General features: G+C 45.2%; 2 protein-coding genes across 2 annotated transcripts in view; one reads left to right on the top strand and one right to left on the bottom strand.

Annotated features, from left to right (window-relative positions):
* Nucleotides 1-164: 164 nt before the first annotated feature.
* LOC131282941 (angiopoietin-4-like) lies at nt 165-1,001 on the bottom strand. The gene has a single exon (XM_058312489.1). It carries the CDS (start codon nt 999-1,001, stop codon nt 165-167), a length of 837 nt encoding a protein of 278 aa, XP_058168472.1.
* A 7,383-nt stretch (nt 1,002-8,384) lies between these two features.
* Nucleotides 8,385-16,847, top strand: part of LOC131282943 (muscle-specific protein 300 kDa-like) — a 71,978-nt gene continuing 63,515 nt past the window's right edge. The window contains exons 1-2 of the mRNA XM_058312495.1: nt 8,385-9,303; nt 15,854-15,915. Of these exons, the coding sequence (XP_058168478.1) occupies nt 8,385-9,303; nt 15,854-15,915 (981 nt within the window). The remainder of the gene's footprint in view (nt 9,304-15,853; nt 15,916-16,847) is intronic.

Consider the following 16,847-nt stretch of genomic DNA (forward strand, 5'->3'; position numbering starts at 1 on the left):
AGCATAGTTCAGGGAGTTGCCTACTCGGTGTAACTGACAAAATATTCAAATTTATTAACAGCTCAGCAAAACAAAAACAAACACGACTAGTTTACTAACTTTATTGTTAACCGTGGCTACTACTCCATCAGTTTTATTTGGTCTTTATTGAACCGATGGAAACACTAGATTAAATTACGTTTGCGTATCATGATCTTCAAGTGACGCAGTTGTTGGCAAAACTGTGAAAACTCTTCAGAATCATGGGAGTGAGGAGAATCCACGAACCAAAAAGCACAACCATCCAGTAACATACGGTCGCGGGCTAGCGCATGTAGCTGATTTCTATCGTACGTTTGGAATTTGTATGCTTGATTGGCGAAGAAAAGCCTCATTTTTCCGTGTGGAGAACCAATTCGTTTGATTTCATATTGCTTTTCTTCGTTGTCGATTTCAAAGTCATCATACGTAACTGTGCTTTCCTCTCCGTTGCCGGTAAGAATAAAAACTGCCTCAGAAAAAGATCCGTGCGTAAGTGAATGGAGTCTCCGCAGACCGATAAAGTGTTCCCCATTTGGTTGACCGAATCCTTGCTCGTAGGTCTTCCAGGTGTGATTAAACAGCCTGTCGTTGCCATTGGAGCGATTGTAGACCACAAGCCATCCGCCTCCTTGGAAAGATTGGTTGCAGAACACGTTGAAGTCAGGTTCGGAGCAGGTACGTAGATTGAAAACTCCTGACGCGCCGGTTTCGCCACAATGGGAAATGATTCGATCACATGATCGTAAATTTTGTTCTTTCCTGATTTCTTCAACACTCGCCGTTAATGCCATTACTTGTGAGTCGAGGCGCTTGACGATGTTCTCCAGACTCGAAATTGTGTTCTCAACGTTGGTCAACCGATCTACGAGACGTTCAGCTAAGGGATCCTTATTCAGATCATCCTGTTCGGCCTTAGAATACTCTGGGAGGATCAGGCAGGCAATCCACAACGATGTAAGTAGACACTTTGCTGGATGCATGACTATAACTCCCGCGAAACTATTTCCAACTGCAAGCATTGCAAAAATGGTTCCACGGATGTATATTCTCAGTTAATCTTCGTATGATGTCATTAGCAGAATCAGCGCTAGGCAGGTTGTTATTCATTGGCAATGCACGTTTTCTGACCTTTACTGATATTCCGCAAAGGTCAAGAAAAAAAAAAACAGCTTCTATCTGTACTTGTTTTTGTTAGATTAATGCTGGATGACTTCACACGACTCGAAATAGTTCTAGAGGCGAAAGATGCCTACAGGATCAAAGGCTCTCTAAACTATACATACCACATAGACGGTAGTACACAACACTAGTATGAATGCATCTCTGCAAAGACATTCACGCAGGAATACATTCTGCAACTGCTATCTTTTTGAAATGTAAACAAAGCTTCCATTTCCTCCTTGCGGCATCCATCATCAATCCGTGCGCTTACTGTCGGTCAACCGACACTACATGTGTAGTGCCAGTTTTCCCCCGAAACCCTGGTTAAATCCTCCACTTCCTGCCATCATTCGTGTACCATCGTCCATTGAAAGTCCTGAGTCGTGTAGTACGATTGATGTATCGCCTGGGCGTCCGGCCGCCAGAAACGGGGGGGTTCAAAATTAGATTAATGAAAGCAGACTTCTTTTTGCAGCGCTGTGACGGGGAAAAACACGACACGCATTCGTTCATCCCTCGCCCCGCGAAGGGGGGTTGGGAACACAACCGACGATCCGGGCCGGCTTTGAGAGGGCAACGGAATCGTGACGCGCGCGCACGCTCCTTTCTGTGTCGTAGCCGCCATGGACTCGACTCGATCGATCGTACGCAAACAGCGTCGCCATGAGCCTTCAGTCGAACTCGTGATCTCGTCGGGAGCAGTCGTGAAAATCGTGTATACTCAGTGGCGTGAACCGCACAGACGGGTTAGAAACGCAGCAGGGAGAGTGGTGGAGCATTGGCAAAGTGAATATTGCCCTGAACCTCGTGTTACTTATCTTCCTAATCTCTTGGTCTTGGAAGTGGAGCAGTCTTTGCTCGACCAACGGCCGCAAGCAGTTGGCGGCTGCAGGTAACGTTGGTGAAGGTTTTCCCCATCCTTTTGGGGTTTTGTGCGTGCGTGCGTGCGTGATGCGTAACTTCTAGCAGAACATTTCGATGTGGAAAGTTTTTCACCGTGTGTGCAAGTGTGCGGTACTGGTTTATGTGCGCGCTCGTGCGAGTGAGTGCTAATTAAAGAATTTTCCTCTCGCTTTCCCGCACACCCGCGGAGGAAAGGCCGTATCGTTTCGATGAAATCCCACAAGAAATAATTTACCGCTTTCGCAAAATTTAAGTGCATACGGTAAATGTCATGTTTAATTATCACACTGTTTAAACGTGAAAAACCGGGGAAAAATCATAAACACCGAGTGCCCCGAAATAAAGGTCACATCTAGTTACCCGCAAAGTGATGCAAGGTGCAGCAGCGTTATGTAACGAGTACATGCATGTGATTATTCACATGTCCAACCCTCAAGTAGTGCAGTGAAGAGTTTGAATGAGTCATGATTCGTGAAAAAAGATTTACATACGAGTGTATCCAAAAAAAGTGTATCACACTTGAAATCCCAGTTGAGTGCACCGAAAAATTCGGTATCATCGGTGAAGTTCACACAAGAGGTCTCTCGCCTCGCCTCTCATCTTTCCCCCCCTCGTTATCTTACTGAAGTACACAATTTGAGTGGCAACGGACCAACGGACCATCGAAAGACCGTAACGATCGTCGTTCATCGTCTATTTTTGGAAGTCTGCCTAATGGACGGATGCGTCCGTGGAAGCAAAAAATCACCACATAAACACGCACATCCTCATACACACGTAGACTCGGACAGGCACAAGAAGATAACACGCGCGCAGAACCCTAACGGCTGGTACGAGTTTTCCACGGCGCTAGGATAGTGCGGAAAAACACTGTTGCGGAAAAATTATTTATAAGCCGGTTGAGTTCCTATTCGCTCTTGCTGTGCGCTTTCTTTCCTCTTACAACCATATTCTGCGGTAAAAAGACCATCTGAGAAGCAAGGAGATGGGAATATGTTCTCGAAATGGCTACTAGATGTGAGGATTTTCCGTCAAGTTTCAAAAAACAACTGAATTTGACGGATACAAATCTCGGGCAACATTGTGCACAGCATGGTTTGTTTGAGTTACGAGTTCTTCTTAATTGTCCTTTTCTTGTCGCTCATGCAGATGAAAAACCATGCGCCTCCTCTACCGACCATATGGCGCAGAGGAAAAGCTGGATGTGTATCGAGTCGAGCGAAGAAGGAAAATGTATCGGTTTGTTGGCCAACTTACGAACCCAACGACGGAAACACACGAGCTGCAGGGGATGCGGGAGAAAGTAAAAATAATTATATTTATTTATAAAGCCGCAGAAAACGGTCGACTGGCTCTCGGGCGATGGTGGTTCGCGATTTTCCTCCCAAATGGCAAAGTAGAAGAAATCTCAACAGCACTAGCAGCGCTCGAAATTGTAATGAGCCGTTCGAGCGGAGCAAATGCGAACGCATGTATCGTTTCGTTACGGTGCGTGATCGGTTTTCTTTCCTTTCTTCCTATTGCCATTTTGTGCGTTGTCAAAACGTTGACCACACGGGTAGGAGCACTAGCGGTGCGTTGGCCATAAGCTAGGATTGTTTTTGGCTTTTCGCATGCCACGACTTGAAGGATGTGGGCAGCCGGATGTGGCAAGCATAATGTATACAGGCGGAACAGCAATGCTGTTGTGCATCAGGCAGATTTGGCACGGAACAATAAACGAGCGCGTATTTTTAGAGTCAACAGACGTCAGCTGCATGATGGGCAGGGTATTTATAACGCCGTATGTCTGCTTCCTGCGTTAGGAAGCTTCGGGGAGTACGTGACTCGGTGAAACATTGTAATAGTATAAACCGCAATATGCCGTTCGAGGTTACCAAAACAGTTATATTACCATTTTCCATGAATACTGTAAACTTTTATTTTCCGTAAAAATGCTCTATCAATAACTGGGCATAATTAACTCATCGATCTGTTTCTCAAGCCATAATTTCTCCACTCGTAAAATCTCCTTCGCATCTTAGCGCTGGGGAAAGGGGGGTTGAAGGTTGAAAATTGAATTTCATAAACTTCACAAATTTCCCGGATTACTCCCCCTTGGGAGGCACTAAAAATAAATGGTCCCCTTGCCCTTTTGCGACCGCAATCGACCGCCTACGCGCATCACTCGACCGTGCGAGGAGTCTCGAGGTCTGGTCATCGGTCTTGGGGCGGTCTTTTTCCGCTCTGGGTGTCCCGTTGAAGATCTGATACTTTATATCTCACAGCGGACACACCGTTAGCGAAGATCGCGTTCCGACTGACGCGTTCGTTACGAAAATAGACCATTAGAGGTCGAATTAATGAGCTCATTAACGGACACAATTGATACGGTCGAAGGGCGCTACACTAAACGTCAGGTGTTAACAGGAATGAAAAGCAGATACAAATCGACTACCCATTGCCACAGTAGCGCCAGCCTTTACTGTCGAACGTGCATGGTTCGGTTTTTACCAACCTCTCCTCGGCAAATTTACGACCCATTAAATCGGTGCACATCGTAAAGTTAGTCAAATGAGTTGCAGCTTTTCTGCTGCTAACCGTTAGGGGTGACAAATTTACAGGCATATCAGTGCATTTTGGCTCGAAATTGGCGATAGAGTATGATGTAACTAACTGTTTAATGTTACTGCCAGTGTTATTCACATCTCGGGTGATGCTCCGGCTTTTTGATGATCAAAAATAATACCCGTTCACGACGGTCATATTTACCGTTCGCGAGCCCCCTTCGAATCACAATGTTTTCGGTTTGATAGAAAAGTTACTTTGACGAGTCAATGTTTGTCATTTTTGACGGGCTGCAACGTGCTTCGCAAGTTTTACAGGTTGTTAAAAGTGTTCAGTAACCCCATTCGATCACGGTGAACCGTAGGAATGATGCTAACTTGACATTTTATCATTGATCATGGAATTCAATCACTCGTGTTACCGGGTATTGGATACGTAATCGAGGGATGAGGACAACTGACGTAAAACGTATGGAAGAGAAAAGAGCGACGTAGCGCCACAAACTTGGTCAGGGCTGTGGCATTTGGTGATGGATGGGGTCTCTATCGCTTTTCGCTGTATGCTGGGCACCCTTTTGTGGTGAAAGATGAAAAATAAAATTAAAATAGAATGTCAGTCAATGGTGCATGAACCGTGGTAGTGGTAGTGGAGTTGGGTTTTTAGCAGATCCAACCGAGTTCGGTGATCGTTCGCCGAGCAAAATCGGACTGGGAAGACAAACAAGCATTCAGGTCACCGTTCAGCTGTTCCATGCACATGTTGGCTGCACTGTCCGACTTCTGGCTGTGCAGTGGAAAGATGAGGTAGAAAAGCTAGTGTTAATCCAGTGCACTCCGTTGCAACACGGCATCGTGTCAGGTTGAGGCAAAAATAGCAAAAATTTACGATCGATTCGTGGGATGAAAAACAAAAATAAACTACGAGAAGAGGAGAAATATAAATATATTTTTCGGATGAAAGGTCTAATAACCTCCGTTAGTCAGCACGTTCGCTTGAATGAAGTAACAATTCATTAATATAGCGGACATTTCGAGGTTTTCGGTCGGTGAAGAAAACTGAAAGAAGCCTGAAGCGTTGTGCATTCTGAGAGGAGTGAAATTTGAACAATTCTACCATTCATATCTATCACTTTGAAGCACTTGGTTTAAACAGCTTTCACTTAAGTACAGTAAAGAGGAATTTCTGGAAAAACCAACTGTATCTGGTCTTTGGAATGGATTGATTAAAATGTGTCGGAAGACCCCTCTTTTTAAGAAACCAGCCATTCAATGTCTATAGGCGCCATGGTGTGCTATCAGACACTTTTTTTTTTAAATACCGCATGCTCCATGAACGTTGAACACAGACCCTTTGCCAGACACGTGTTTTCGGTGATCCATGATCAAAGATAAATGAATATAGACGAAGAGAATACTGCACTTCGTGGGAGCAAAACGGAGCGCAGAAGACTTTTCTTTTTCGTTTCCAGCTAAAGACATTGGCAGATTAAACATCCTTAGTTCTGTTCAAAATAATTGCATCACCTCCGTAAAGTTTACAACCACATTGTTGCCAGCTGTCCATGGCGGCTCGAAAATATATTTCCTTCGCGGCGGGTTTTGCGTCCAGGAAACCTTTTTTTACAACCGATCCGTGCCAAATTGCGTGTTCCAGTTGGAGCGGAAAAATAAAAAAACCATCATCAATAAAGTATTTTCGGTGACGAAAATAGAGCTCCCCCGTGCTGCAAAGCCGGTCACATCTGGCAGCTGGGATTAACTTTTAAGCGAAACCTCAGGCCCAGTTGCGCGCCGTGTGTCATAACGTTAATGGAAAGGCGTAAACAACGTTTCCGAACATTGATTCTGTCCGATCGCCGCCACGATCGTCGCACTGTGCGGCGTGGGTGAAAAACATGACGTTAACCGAGGGATGATTTGGGAGCGCCCCCGTGCCAAAACGCGACCATGTTCTGGGCCATGCCTGTAAAAAGAACCGAATGTTTTCGACCAATAGCCTCCATCCGTCGCACCTGTTTCCTCGGCAATATCCTTCGTTCGTCCTTCGAAGGTGCGTAATGGGTCGCACTGTGGCCGGCGGCAAAACCTTCCGATGGTGCGACGTGAATTAATTGGTTGAGTTTTTCTTGCCGCGATGCATATAACTCACGAATACCGCAACGCCAAATTACCTCCGAAGTACCCCGTCGCTCTTCGCCATCGAGAGCGAGGAAAAAGTTCTTCATTTTCATTCTCATCATCCCGGGTTTTGGCTGGCAAGAGCCGCGCCACCAAGGACAGGGTGAAAGATTTATTTGATGTCTTCGGTTTAATTGCCCCCTTTTTCGAAATGTTTCTCCGAATTGAAGCGCCGATTTGACATACAATTTATAAACTTTGCTACAATATGTAATCTGTTGCATTCTGTGACAGACTGCATTTGGTGTAGAAGGTTTTTGTTTCTGTTTTGACTACGACTAAGTCAACACGATGATGCAATTGTTTATTTTGTACGCGCTAGCAAAAAAGCAACATAATCACGTCTTAAACGTCTCCATAACTTTAAACGGCGAGCACGAAACCGCGATTCGCTGCCACTTTGAATTACTTTTTTGACAAGAAAACCCAGCTTTGGGAAAGGAACGAGTGCAAACTACAGCCATCACCTGCCAGTGAGCAATAACTCGTTGGGCTTATCGGCGAGCTGAGCCTCGGAGTCACTTCATTGCCCAAAGCCACATCAGAAAATGATAATAATTCCACGCGAACCGTTGGCAGACACGCGGGATGAAGTAATTCCGTGTCTTTCCGTTTGCTTCGAGATGTGATCATCAGTCTTCTTTATCAGCGTTTTGCTTGTTCATTGTTCCGGATGGGCAAGATTTTATTAGGTTTTATTTTACGTCCACGGTACCTCGCGCGATGCCATGCACAATTTTTACCGCATGCATGCAAACACTTTCGGAACTGTGGTTGAGTTAGTGAGTCGGCTCTAGTCACGTACTCGACGGCACACGATCAATTTTACGACATTTTTGTGGTCAAACAGAACGAACGAGGAGATTTGGAACTCGAGCTCAGACTGTTCGTTTGTCAGAAGCTTGAAAATCATATTTAGATGAGAAATAACTACGTGGCATATTCTCACAACAATGTCGTAAGATCAAAAAACAAAAACTGTGTTGCTTTTTCCCACCAAAAGTGACGTTTGGGAACAGGATGTCACTTGCGGGATAAGTCGGACAAACTCAAGACGGAGATTAACAATTTATTTAAAGCGATTTTTCAAGGATGCCATCTGCTTGTCGGCTGTTTTTGTTCTCACTTTGACGATCATTCTTGCTCGAGAGGACGAGGTTTAGGGCAAAGATTGTACAGACCAATTAATCTTGAGATCTCATGAATGAGAGAGTTAGAAATTCCTGCAAATTCTACTTGTGATTTTTTTCTTCCTACTCCCGTTTTTTTATTAAATTGTTATTGTAAATTTTTGTGGGATTTTCGAACAAACAAAATAATCCACACGCCTCATGACCAGATAGAAATGATTAGCTTCGCTCGTGCAGTGTAAAGTGTTTGTCAGTGAATAAAGCGTGATCGTGACCCTCGTGAGCAAGTACGCGGTGAATGTATATACTTCGTGGGGTCGGTTTCGTGTAAGTGCGTGTATTAGTTTCTGCGTGTGTGTGTGTGTCGAGCGGTAAAGAATCCGCTTCTAAGCAACCCTTGAGTGAAGAATAGGAAAGAAGAAGATAAGTGCGCGAAGGTGAAGAAATGTCCGGACCGCCAAACATCAACAACAATCAACTGCCTCCATCGGGTGGTGGGGCGGGGAGTGGATCGGCAGGGACCGGTCGAGGTTGGATACGAACACCTCCGGCCTCGTACTTCCGTTCCCCTTCGCCCTGGGTTCCACCGGGATCGGCGCCACCGAGACAAAACTCTCCAATCGGTCCGGCCTCTTCGGTGGCCGCCCAACCACCAGTCGGCACCTCGGCCGCCCCGCTTCCCACCGAGTTTGTTTACCAACGTCCGAGCTCGGTGATGGGGGGTTCGGTTGGAGGTGGCGCTGGCGGTGGCGGGTTCGTTGGTCAGCAGCAATCCCAGATGTACCAGTACGGGAATGCGTCGGCGATGTCTTCTTCCTCTTCCGTCCGCCATACATCGACAACGACAACGACGACGAACACGATGATGATGGGTGGGCCAGGTGCTCCGGGAACGCAGGAGTACCAGTTCCAGCGGCCCATCCCGTCGGCCATGACTCCGACTCAGTTTGCGCCGGCCGCGGCTCTCTACCGTCCGGTTTCACCGGCTGCCGTGGCCCCGCAACCCTACCCGCAGTTCTCGTCCGCCATGTCCCCGGTTCCATCCATGCACCGTTCGATGACCCCGCACAGCGTTGGCAGCGGGTATGGGGCGGCCGAGTACGGCTCCTACCACTACGCACCCCCTCCATCGCAACAGGTGCGTCCCGGATCTTCACACGGATCGGTGTACGGTGGAGTGACCTACCACTATGGTCCTCCAGGAGGACAAGGAGGAGTTGGCCCGGGGGGGCAGTCGCAATACGTTATCTACGATTACGGGGGCGCGGTGGGTCCATCGACGGCGGAAATCATTGCGGCCCAGTCGCAGGACTACGTCGATGAGAAGCTTGCAGAATATCAGGCCACCATTATGCTACTGCAAGGTAGGTTTTACCTTAGTTTGATTCATTTACCTATCTATCAATCTTTAAAACTTGTGAGAAAAGAATCGATTTATGCCGCAAAGAAGATGAAGCAGAAGGGAATTAGATCGGAAAATAGCCACACGTTTTTACATGCGATCCCGCGAAGGACGCCGTTGAGAAATTGCGTTAAAAAGTAGGGAAAATTCTATCGCCTTTGACGTCATAAAGGCGATTTATTGCCACAGAGAAAAATATAAAAATTGAGAGCAGGCTTAAGTGTGACTGCGTGAAAAAATGGAGAACCAAATTTCAACCAGTCGTCCATCAAGCAGCCGCAGCTGTCATCAGGTCAAGATGATGATCGCTAACGTCGCTCAAGAAGGACGTCACCTCTGGGGTTTGTTCGCGGCAGAAGATTATGTTATTCGAGTTTTTTTTCTTACACACAAGCACCATGTCCAATCTTGTATGTGACTGGTGATGGGATGAAATTCAAAGCCATTTGGTTTAGGTTGATTATTTGGCACAACCTAGGATGTTGGTTGACGGATACTTTTTATATATATATAACATGAATATATGGTAGAAAATCCGAGAGAAAAAATGTGCTTTAGTACCCAAGTGTGTGAATTTATTTTTTCATTATAATCCTCAGGCGCACATGTGGATTTAAAAAATCAGCACTGAACCACATGTAAAGGTTTACTCTTTTTTTTTAACTGATTTTGAAGCTGGATGACATCATTCGTGTGAAAATAAGAGCACACGTTATTTAATTCATAATATGTTTCACTATCTACAAGCGTATAGAACACGTTCCGAAAAAAGGTTTTTCATCCTTAACCTGTTTGAAGAGTTTAAGGAGGAGAATCCGCAACAAAAACCGGCGAACGCTGTGAAACAGCAAAGTATCAATAACGTTTATTTCATCAATGAAAACTGACACCGTTAGGTCGTAGTAAACGTTTACGGGCGGACAATTTCGTGCACCGAATTTGTATGCGAGAGCGAGAGCGTGAATACAAAAAGGGTGGATGGGTGAACAGAGATAGCAGGTAAATTGAAAGTAGGTCACACAAAATAGACGGCATGAACGAAAACAAATGCGCGCCTTCCCACCCCACGTCGATGACGACATCAAATGCGAAGGGATGGCGTCGCGCCACGCGGTTGTAGGAATGTGCGTATTCTGGCAACGAAAGTGAAAGCAGACAAAACACGCGTGTGGTCTGTGCAGGAGGTGGTTTGGGTGGGAAGGAGGGCGGGTTTGTTGTGGCGCCCCGTTGCGTCATCTAAAGAGAGAGAGAATAAATAAGAGAGCGATGAGAGACCGGGGGAGCAAAGTAACACGAAGTGGGATGTAAACAAACCGAAGTTTGACAGCCGCGGACATGAACTCTCTTTTGGAGCGCATGCGCTTCTCTCCACAAATAATCGCACTTCGTAGAATGGTTGGTGTGAACAGGTTTTGTGTTTTGTGTGGATGGATATAACAATCAATAAAGTTCAAATAACTAGTTTTACTTCACGAATGGTCATCGTGTTTTACAATAAGTAAACAAGCAATCCTACGTATACTGTAAGACCTCTACAGTGCATGCTTTCAGTTCGACAAGAACACTCGTCTGTAAGAGAGTTACCCTTCTCTAGGGAAGGCATAACTTTTCATTCGGTGTTATATTGTGTAGAAAGTAGTTATTTATAGTTAAACGCACTAAAATGAGGTGATCCCCATATTTGTTACATGAGGTGAAGAACGTTTAAGCGTTGTGTGAAAATCCCCCGAGTGTAACTCCATCAAATAGTTTTCAATGAAACGCCGCACCGGTGATAGTTTGACATAACCTCGATACTCTTGGCCAACGACTGTTCAGTAAATTTAAAGGAATTCTTGGCACATATTTATAAGAAATATATTGGTGATTTTGGATGGATACGGAATATCGATTTCTCGATCAGAGACCGGTTTGAGACGTTCTTTTGTGATACATAGGGTCGGTTTTGCGCAGCTGAATGTCTGGTGAGAAAACGACGGTGGTGCGACGTTTCTTGCTCGTTGTAGCGAAGCACCAAAATCATGGTTGTGCTAATGAATGGAACTTTTACGACGCAGTGCTTCTGGCCAGAAGATAGCTAAAAAGGCAGAGAGTGCGTGAACCGGAACTTCGTAGGAATCGTATCTGAAAGCGAGGGTTCTTACCAGCGAGGGAGATTATGAACCGTTCTCGTAGCGTTCCTTCGGTGGCACAATGATGCAATGGAAAAGTGGGGTAATCGTGTCCATTTGTGAAGGGAACATTCTAAGCCACTACGACGGAATTAGTGCTAAATCTACCGAATTCTCGATTCCGACGCTTTTCGTTGCTTCTATGTTCCGTAACGACCGCAAGTGCTCTCACATGGTACAAATCGTTAACCTTGAATTTCAATGATGCAGCAAGTGTGGAGTTGGTAGTGAGTAAATAGTAGGGTTACTTAGGGCAAGGCAGGGGAAGAGGAGGTTCAAAGTTGCCGTGTGTCGCCAGTGGTATAGATGGTAAATGACCAATTGTATTCTGTTACCCCGCTGGAAATACGATCGATGCACGTGCTCAGATGATGTCATCTCTTGTAAACGACATTCACGACATATTGATATACGGGGGTTGCTAATTCCAACAGGAAACAGTGCATCGATCGCAGTAGGCGTAGAAGGGGATGGAGAAGTTTGTTTGATTATGCTGAATAGTAAAACTCCCACTAATCACCTTCTGTATTTCTGAACCGTTCCATTGGAATCATATCTATCTTTTTGATTGCAAAGATTTTTTTTGTAAAATATCAGAAACTTGCATTCATTTTGGGTAAAGGCTTCTCTGGTCAACGTTTTGCTAAGATTGCTGTGATGGAAACCGGTCGTTACGGAGCCATACGCATTCGTTTTGTAGATGCGCGCCATAACGAATTGGGATGAACGTGGTTTGGAAGCTAAACATGAGCTCGCAACTCGCTGAAGTCGAGATGGCGACCTTTTGTGCATCGGTGGAGCTGAACTTACTGACTTAAAAAAGCACAAACGGCGACACACACACACACATGAAGTAAAGCCTCCGGTTGGCATCCAGTAGTGCGGCCTTCGTCGTTAACACCTGCGCCAGGGGTTAGGTAACCACCGGAGTGGATCGAACCAAGTGGAGGGGCCCGGTCCGTTGCGGCTTTCGGTCCACTCGACGAGTCTCTGAACAGCCCGACATCATCTACGACTTGAATGCTACTCGCGCAAACGAGAGTCAGTTTAGGTTTCATTCAACCGTCGTCGAGGACGGATCATTTCGGTTGCGGCTTGTCGAAGTCCCTTCGGTTCCGGACATTCGGGCGCTTGAGCTTCCCACGTGGCCATTGTTTGCGGAAAACGATTAATGAAAGCGGGCTGACTTTACGTTGTGTGTGAGTTTCTTTGGTTTGTTTGGAGACCCCACGAAAAAGGGCAACGAAAAGGTTCCAAAGACACTCACAGTGATAAGCTCGGCTCGGTGTTCGGTTCGCGCTGCATGCGGTTTTATCTAGAGTCTTTTCCTGTCCCCAAGTGTGTTTGCGATGGAGTGCAAGTGGTTTAAAATTGCTACATAGAAAGGGAAGCATACGTGTTTGTGGATAAAGTTGCGAAAGCAACAATCAGTTTACTGGAAGCGAGCTAAATCGGCCTGACGCGACCTTTTTCCGCCACAGTGTGTCCGTGTTTATTTGCATGAGAAATTAACATAAATTCGATTATCTAACCCCGCGCCGCATGGCTCTGTGGTTCGTGTTTTTAATCTACGTTGTGTTCAGCCTTCAAATGTAAGCTTTGTCTCGTGAACGCATGACACGGGGGCAACCGTGAAAAATAACCCCTTGCTAAAGTGCACTTTAACTTTAACACCCGGTGAACGTGACGGAGTGAGACCCGGCCACAACCCCGCGATGGGCAATGGAGGATCGACAACGGCATAACGTTCCTTCCGGCTCCGGAACCGGTTGGGTCGGAGAGGAGACGGATCCAGCGAAGCGGCGAAAACTTTCGCAAAGTCGTGTCCCGGGAGGCACCGGTTCTTCCTCCGACGATGACGAGAACAGCAATGCAGCATTCAGTCTGCACCATTACCAGGAGGAGAAGATCCTCTCGCTTACCGCGACGGCCGGGGTACCGATTTCGCCGGCTCGCCGTGTTGCGGGGTCGTCCTCCACGGCACCAACGACTCCGATTGCCCAGGGCTCGGGGCTGAGAATGGTCGGTACACCGGCAGAGGCCGGCAAATCGAACAGTCCCGCTTGGTATAGTGCCTACCGTAGCCAGATGGTTCATCGTATGATTGATGTGAAGCACCAGTTTAACAGCAGCTTGAACGAGTACGATATCCATATTCTGGAAAAGAAAGGTAAGGAAATGTGAAAGACCGAATCTCCAGGAAACCGGCGTCAAGTCATCCAACTTCTCAAGCGACCGCACGAAGTCGGGTTTAACAGATTCAGAATCTATTGCAATACTAATACCGTTTGATTTCATTTAATCTCTGCAATGTCTGCAACAATCGGTGGTTTGTGCTGCCTTGCCTTGTCTGGTTACTTCTTCCCTTCGATCGATTTTCGATGGTTTACCCCTAGACGGGGCGCGATGAATCATTGTAACACTGCGGAACCGGTATTTACTGGCGATACCATCGCCATGCGGAGCGGTTAAAAAAGCCGGTTCCGAAACCATTCCCCATCGAACGAGATTGTTTTAACTGCATGCGGTTTGCGGCTTTTGGCTCGATTTGGTTTACAACGTCGCGTTCGGCATATGCATTACGTGTTGCAAAATAAATGCACGAGTTGGAAGGAGTGTGAATGAAAAGCATACTTTTGCGTTGGTATCTCCGAGTGGAATGATACTACGTAAACCTGTGAAGGGTGTCCTAGAGGTGCCCTTTCTGAAATCGCACAACGAAGGGCCGGGTCCGGGTCTGGGCTTTGCCGCAGACGATACAGCGATCGATAAAGCGTGGCCATATAAATCTGTGAAAGTTTATCGCGTCTTTTGGAGTGCAGGCGCGTGTAGGCGTGGTACTTTACGGGACCCCATGGAGATAGTAGAAGGATAGGAGTCACGCAAAAAGATTGTAATTCAACGGGCAGAGTAAGAAACTGGCTGGAGTATTGGGTGTGCCTTCGATAGGGGGCTACTGCGGTAGCTATAGTGTTCACAACGGTCGGCTAGGCTACGTTGTATCGGTTCATATAAAGGCTCGATAATAAAATCTCAACCAAACCGAAAACCGGTTCCTTTTTGTCGAAAAGCATTCAATGGCGATGGAAAAAATATCACGAAATTCATCTTCTCGATGTCAAAACCAAAACCAAAGTTTCCTGTAAAAAGAAGAATTTGATGAGATCGCCATTGGTTCTAGCTAACAGCTTGTTCCACCGATGGGTTTTATTATTCCGGTTCTCCTAAGGTGATCTCATTCGCTGTCTAATGCGTATTTTACTTCGCTGGGAACATTGCAAGCCACACGACTTATGGGAACGAGAACGCGATCGCGGAAGGTGGGCTTGTTAGTCAGTTATGTAACGAAACTGCCTGGCGCCATACATTGCATCCATTTGGAAGTAGCTGATTTGATGAAAACAATAGCAATGAGGGTTTATAACCATAAACCAAATGGGCACAAAATTGATCAATCTTTTTTTCAAAGGCACGAAAGGAATTTATCTCCTTACTAAACTGCAAGTCAGCAATTTAGTCTCATTTTATGTAACACCGTTTTTGGATGATTAAGAGCAATAAATAACATCAGATTTGCTACGCAATCATTAACAGAAAAGTTGGAGACAACTTTCGGCAAACATGCAAGCCGCCATATTTGCGTGAGGATATGAAAAAATGCATGCTATTTTGCGGTAGCGGTACTCTGAAGGAAAATGAGAACCAAATTTAACGCCATCAATCCAAATTATAAACCAAATGAAGAGCCATCGTACAACTAGAAAAATGAAAAAATAAATACCCATTAGCATACGTATCATCCTGGCTCCCCGGCAGCTCTAGTAGGAACATGTTGTAATTTATTTTTTCATAAAACGTTACGGTTGTCGAGCAACACAACAATTCGGAAAACAAACAACATTCCTTTGAAGACCGGCCACTGCGTTTCTAGGGAGTATAACGATAGTTCATCGGAATCGGCTTACATGCATATCAATTCGAACGAAATGTCTATAGAGCATTTTATTTACTTTTCCTACCATGGTAACGAACTTTTTGAAAAGTTTTACCGTCCTCCGTTTGTACCAGTGCTGGTGGAAGGATTTAGAATGATTTGGCCAGTTGGTGGTGAGCCTTTGACTTGAGTCGTTCTTCTTGGGTAATACACGTTGGATTATTGGAGAAAATTATCACTAAAGAACAGTGTTCTTCAATTTCTTTTGGTAAGTGCATTTATTGGCGTACGGTGGATTTTAATTGGAGGTGTTTATGCAAACAACGCATCTTATATATATTTCTTGTAGGTGCTAGGAAACATGATTTGAACCATTTATTAATTCGTCCTTTTTTGTCTCTTTGCAGATGAACAAGAACGTGTACAGAAGAAAACTTTCGTTAATTGGATTAATTCGTTTTTAAGCAAGGTAAGTACCGGTTATTGATCGAGAAGTGAGCATAAAATGAGGTGGTAAAGTGCCGAACGAATCGCTAAAGAATCAAATAGATTAGCATATTCTCCTTTATATGTGGGAAGGAAAATGACAACGCCCGTTTTTTTGTAACCAAGCACAAGTTTTCACCCTCTATTGTTCAGTGTGATGGGTGTGTCGAAAGGATTCGTTACAATCAGTTTGTGTAGCCTTAGGCACCCGGGAATGTGTGTATCGATATGATTATTCGAGGGGAGTATTCGTTGCGAAAACTACACACGAATTCGGTAGGGCATAAATTAGGTCATTCCTGCTTCTGAGCAGGCCACCCTCGGTAGAAAGCGAGTTGATTATCGGTGACTATTTATTGCCCTCCCCCATACAAATGTTTATAAGGGTAGGAGGAAGGATAACTGTTAAAAAATGGGTTCATTGGCTTTCCCTACATGCAAATGTATCTTAGAGAAGAAACCTTTCTTTTCGTAAAGGAATAACGCAACTTGTAATTTTGAACCAATGGAGCAATTGATTTGTAATACAACGATTAATGTTTTTTAACCAACGATTAATGTTTTTTAATGAACATGACTCAAAATTGCTGAAAAGATCAATTATGTACAATGTAATACGAGCACACATCGTACAAACGAAAATTTATTTTTCTTGCCTTACTTAGGTTTCATAAGTTTAAGGTGGACGTACCGCTCCTTTTTTATCGGCTTTGGCCAATCGTGTAAAATTTTTCGTAGCCGATTCTGAAATGTAGTATTTTCCACCGTTTGCCAGTTTACCAGAAGTTTGTAAGTGTAGTTTTCACGGTCATAAATGATGAATCCAAAGCTACATAAAAGTGAGGTACACTCGATGACGGCTGTTTTGAGAGAAACTCCAGGAGCTATCATGTCACGGAACCCGTGCTTTATCTG

Source organism: Anopheles ziemanni, chromosome 2 (assembly GCF_943734765.1).
Source record: "Anopheles ziemanni chromosome 2, idAnoZiCoDA_A2_x.2, whole genome shotgun sequence".
NCBI lineage: Eukaryota > Metazoa > Arthropoda > Insecta > Diptera > Culicidae > Anopheles > Anopheles ziemanni.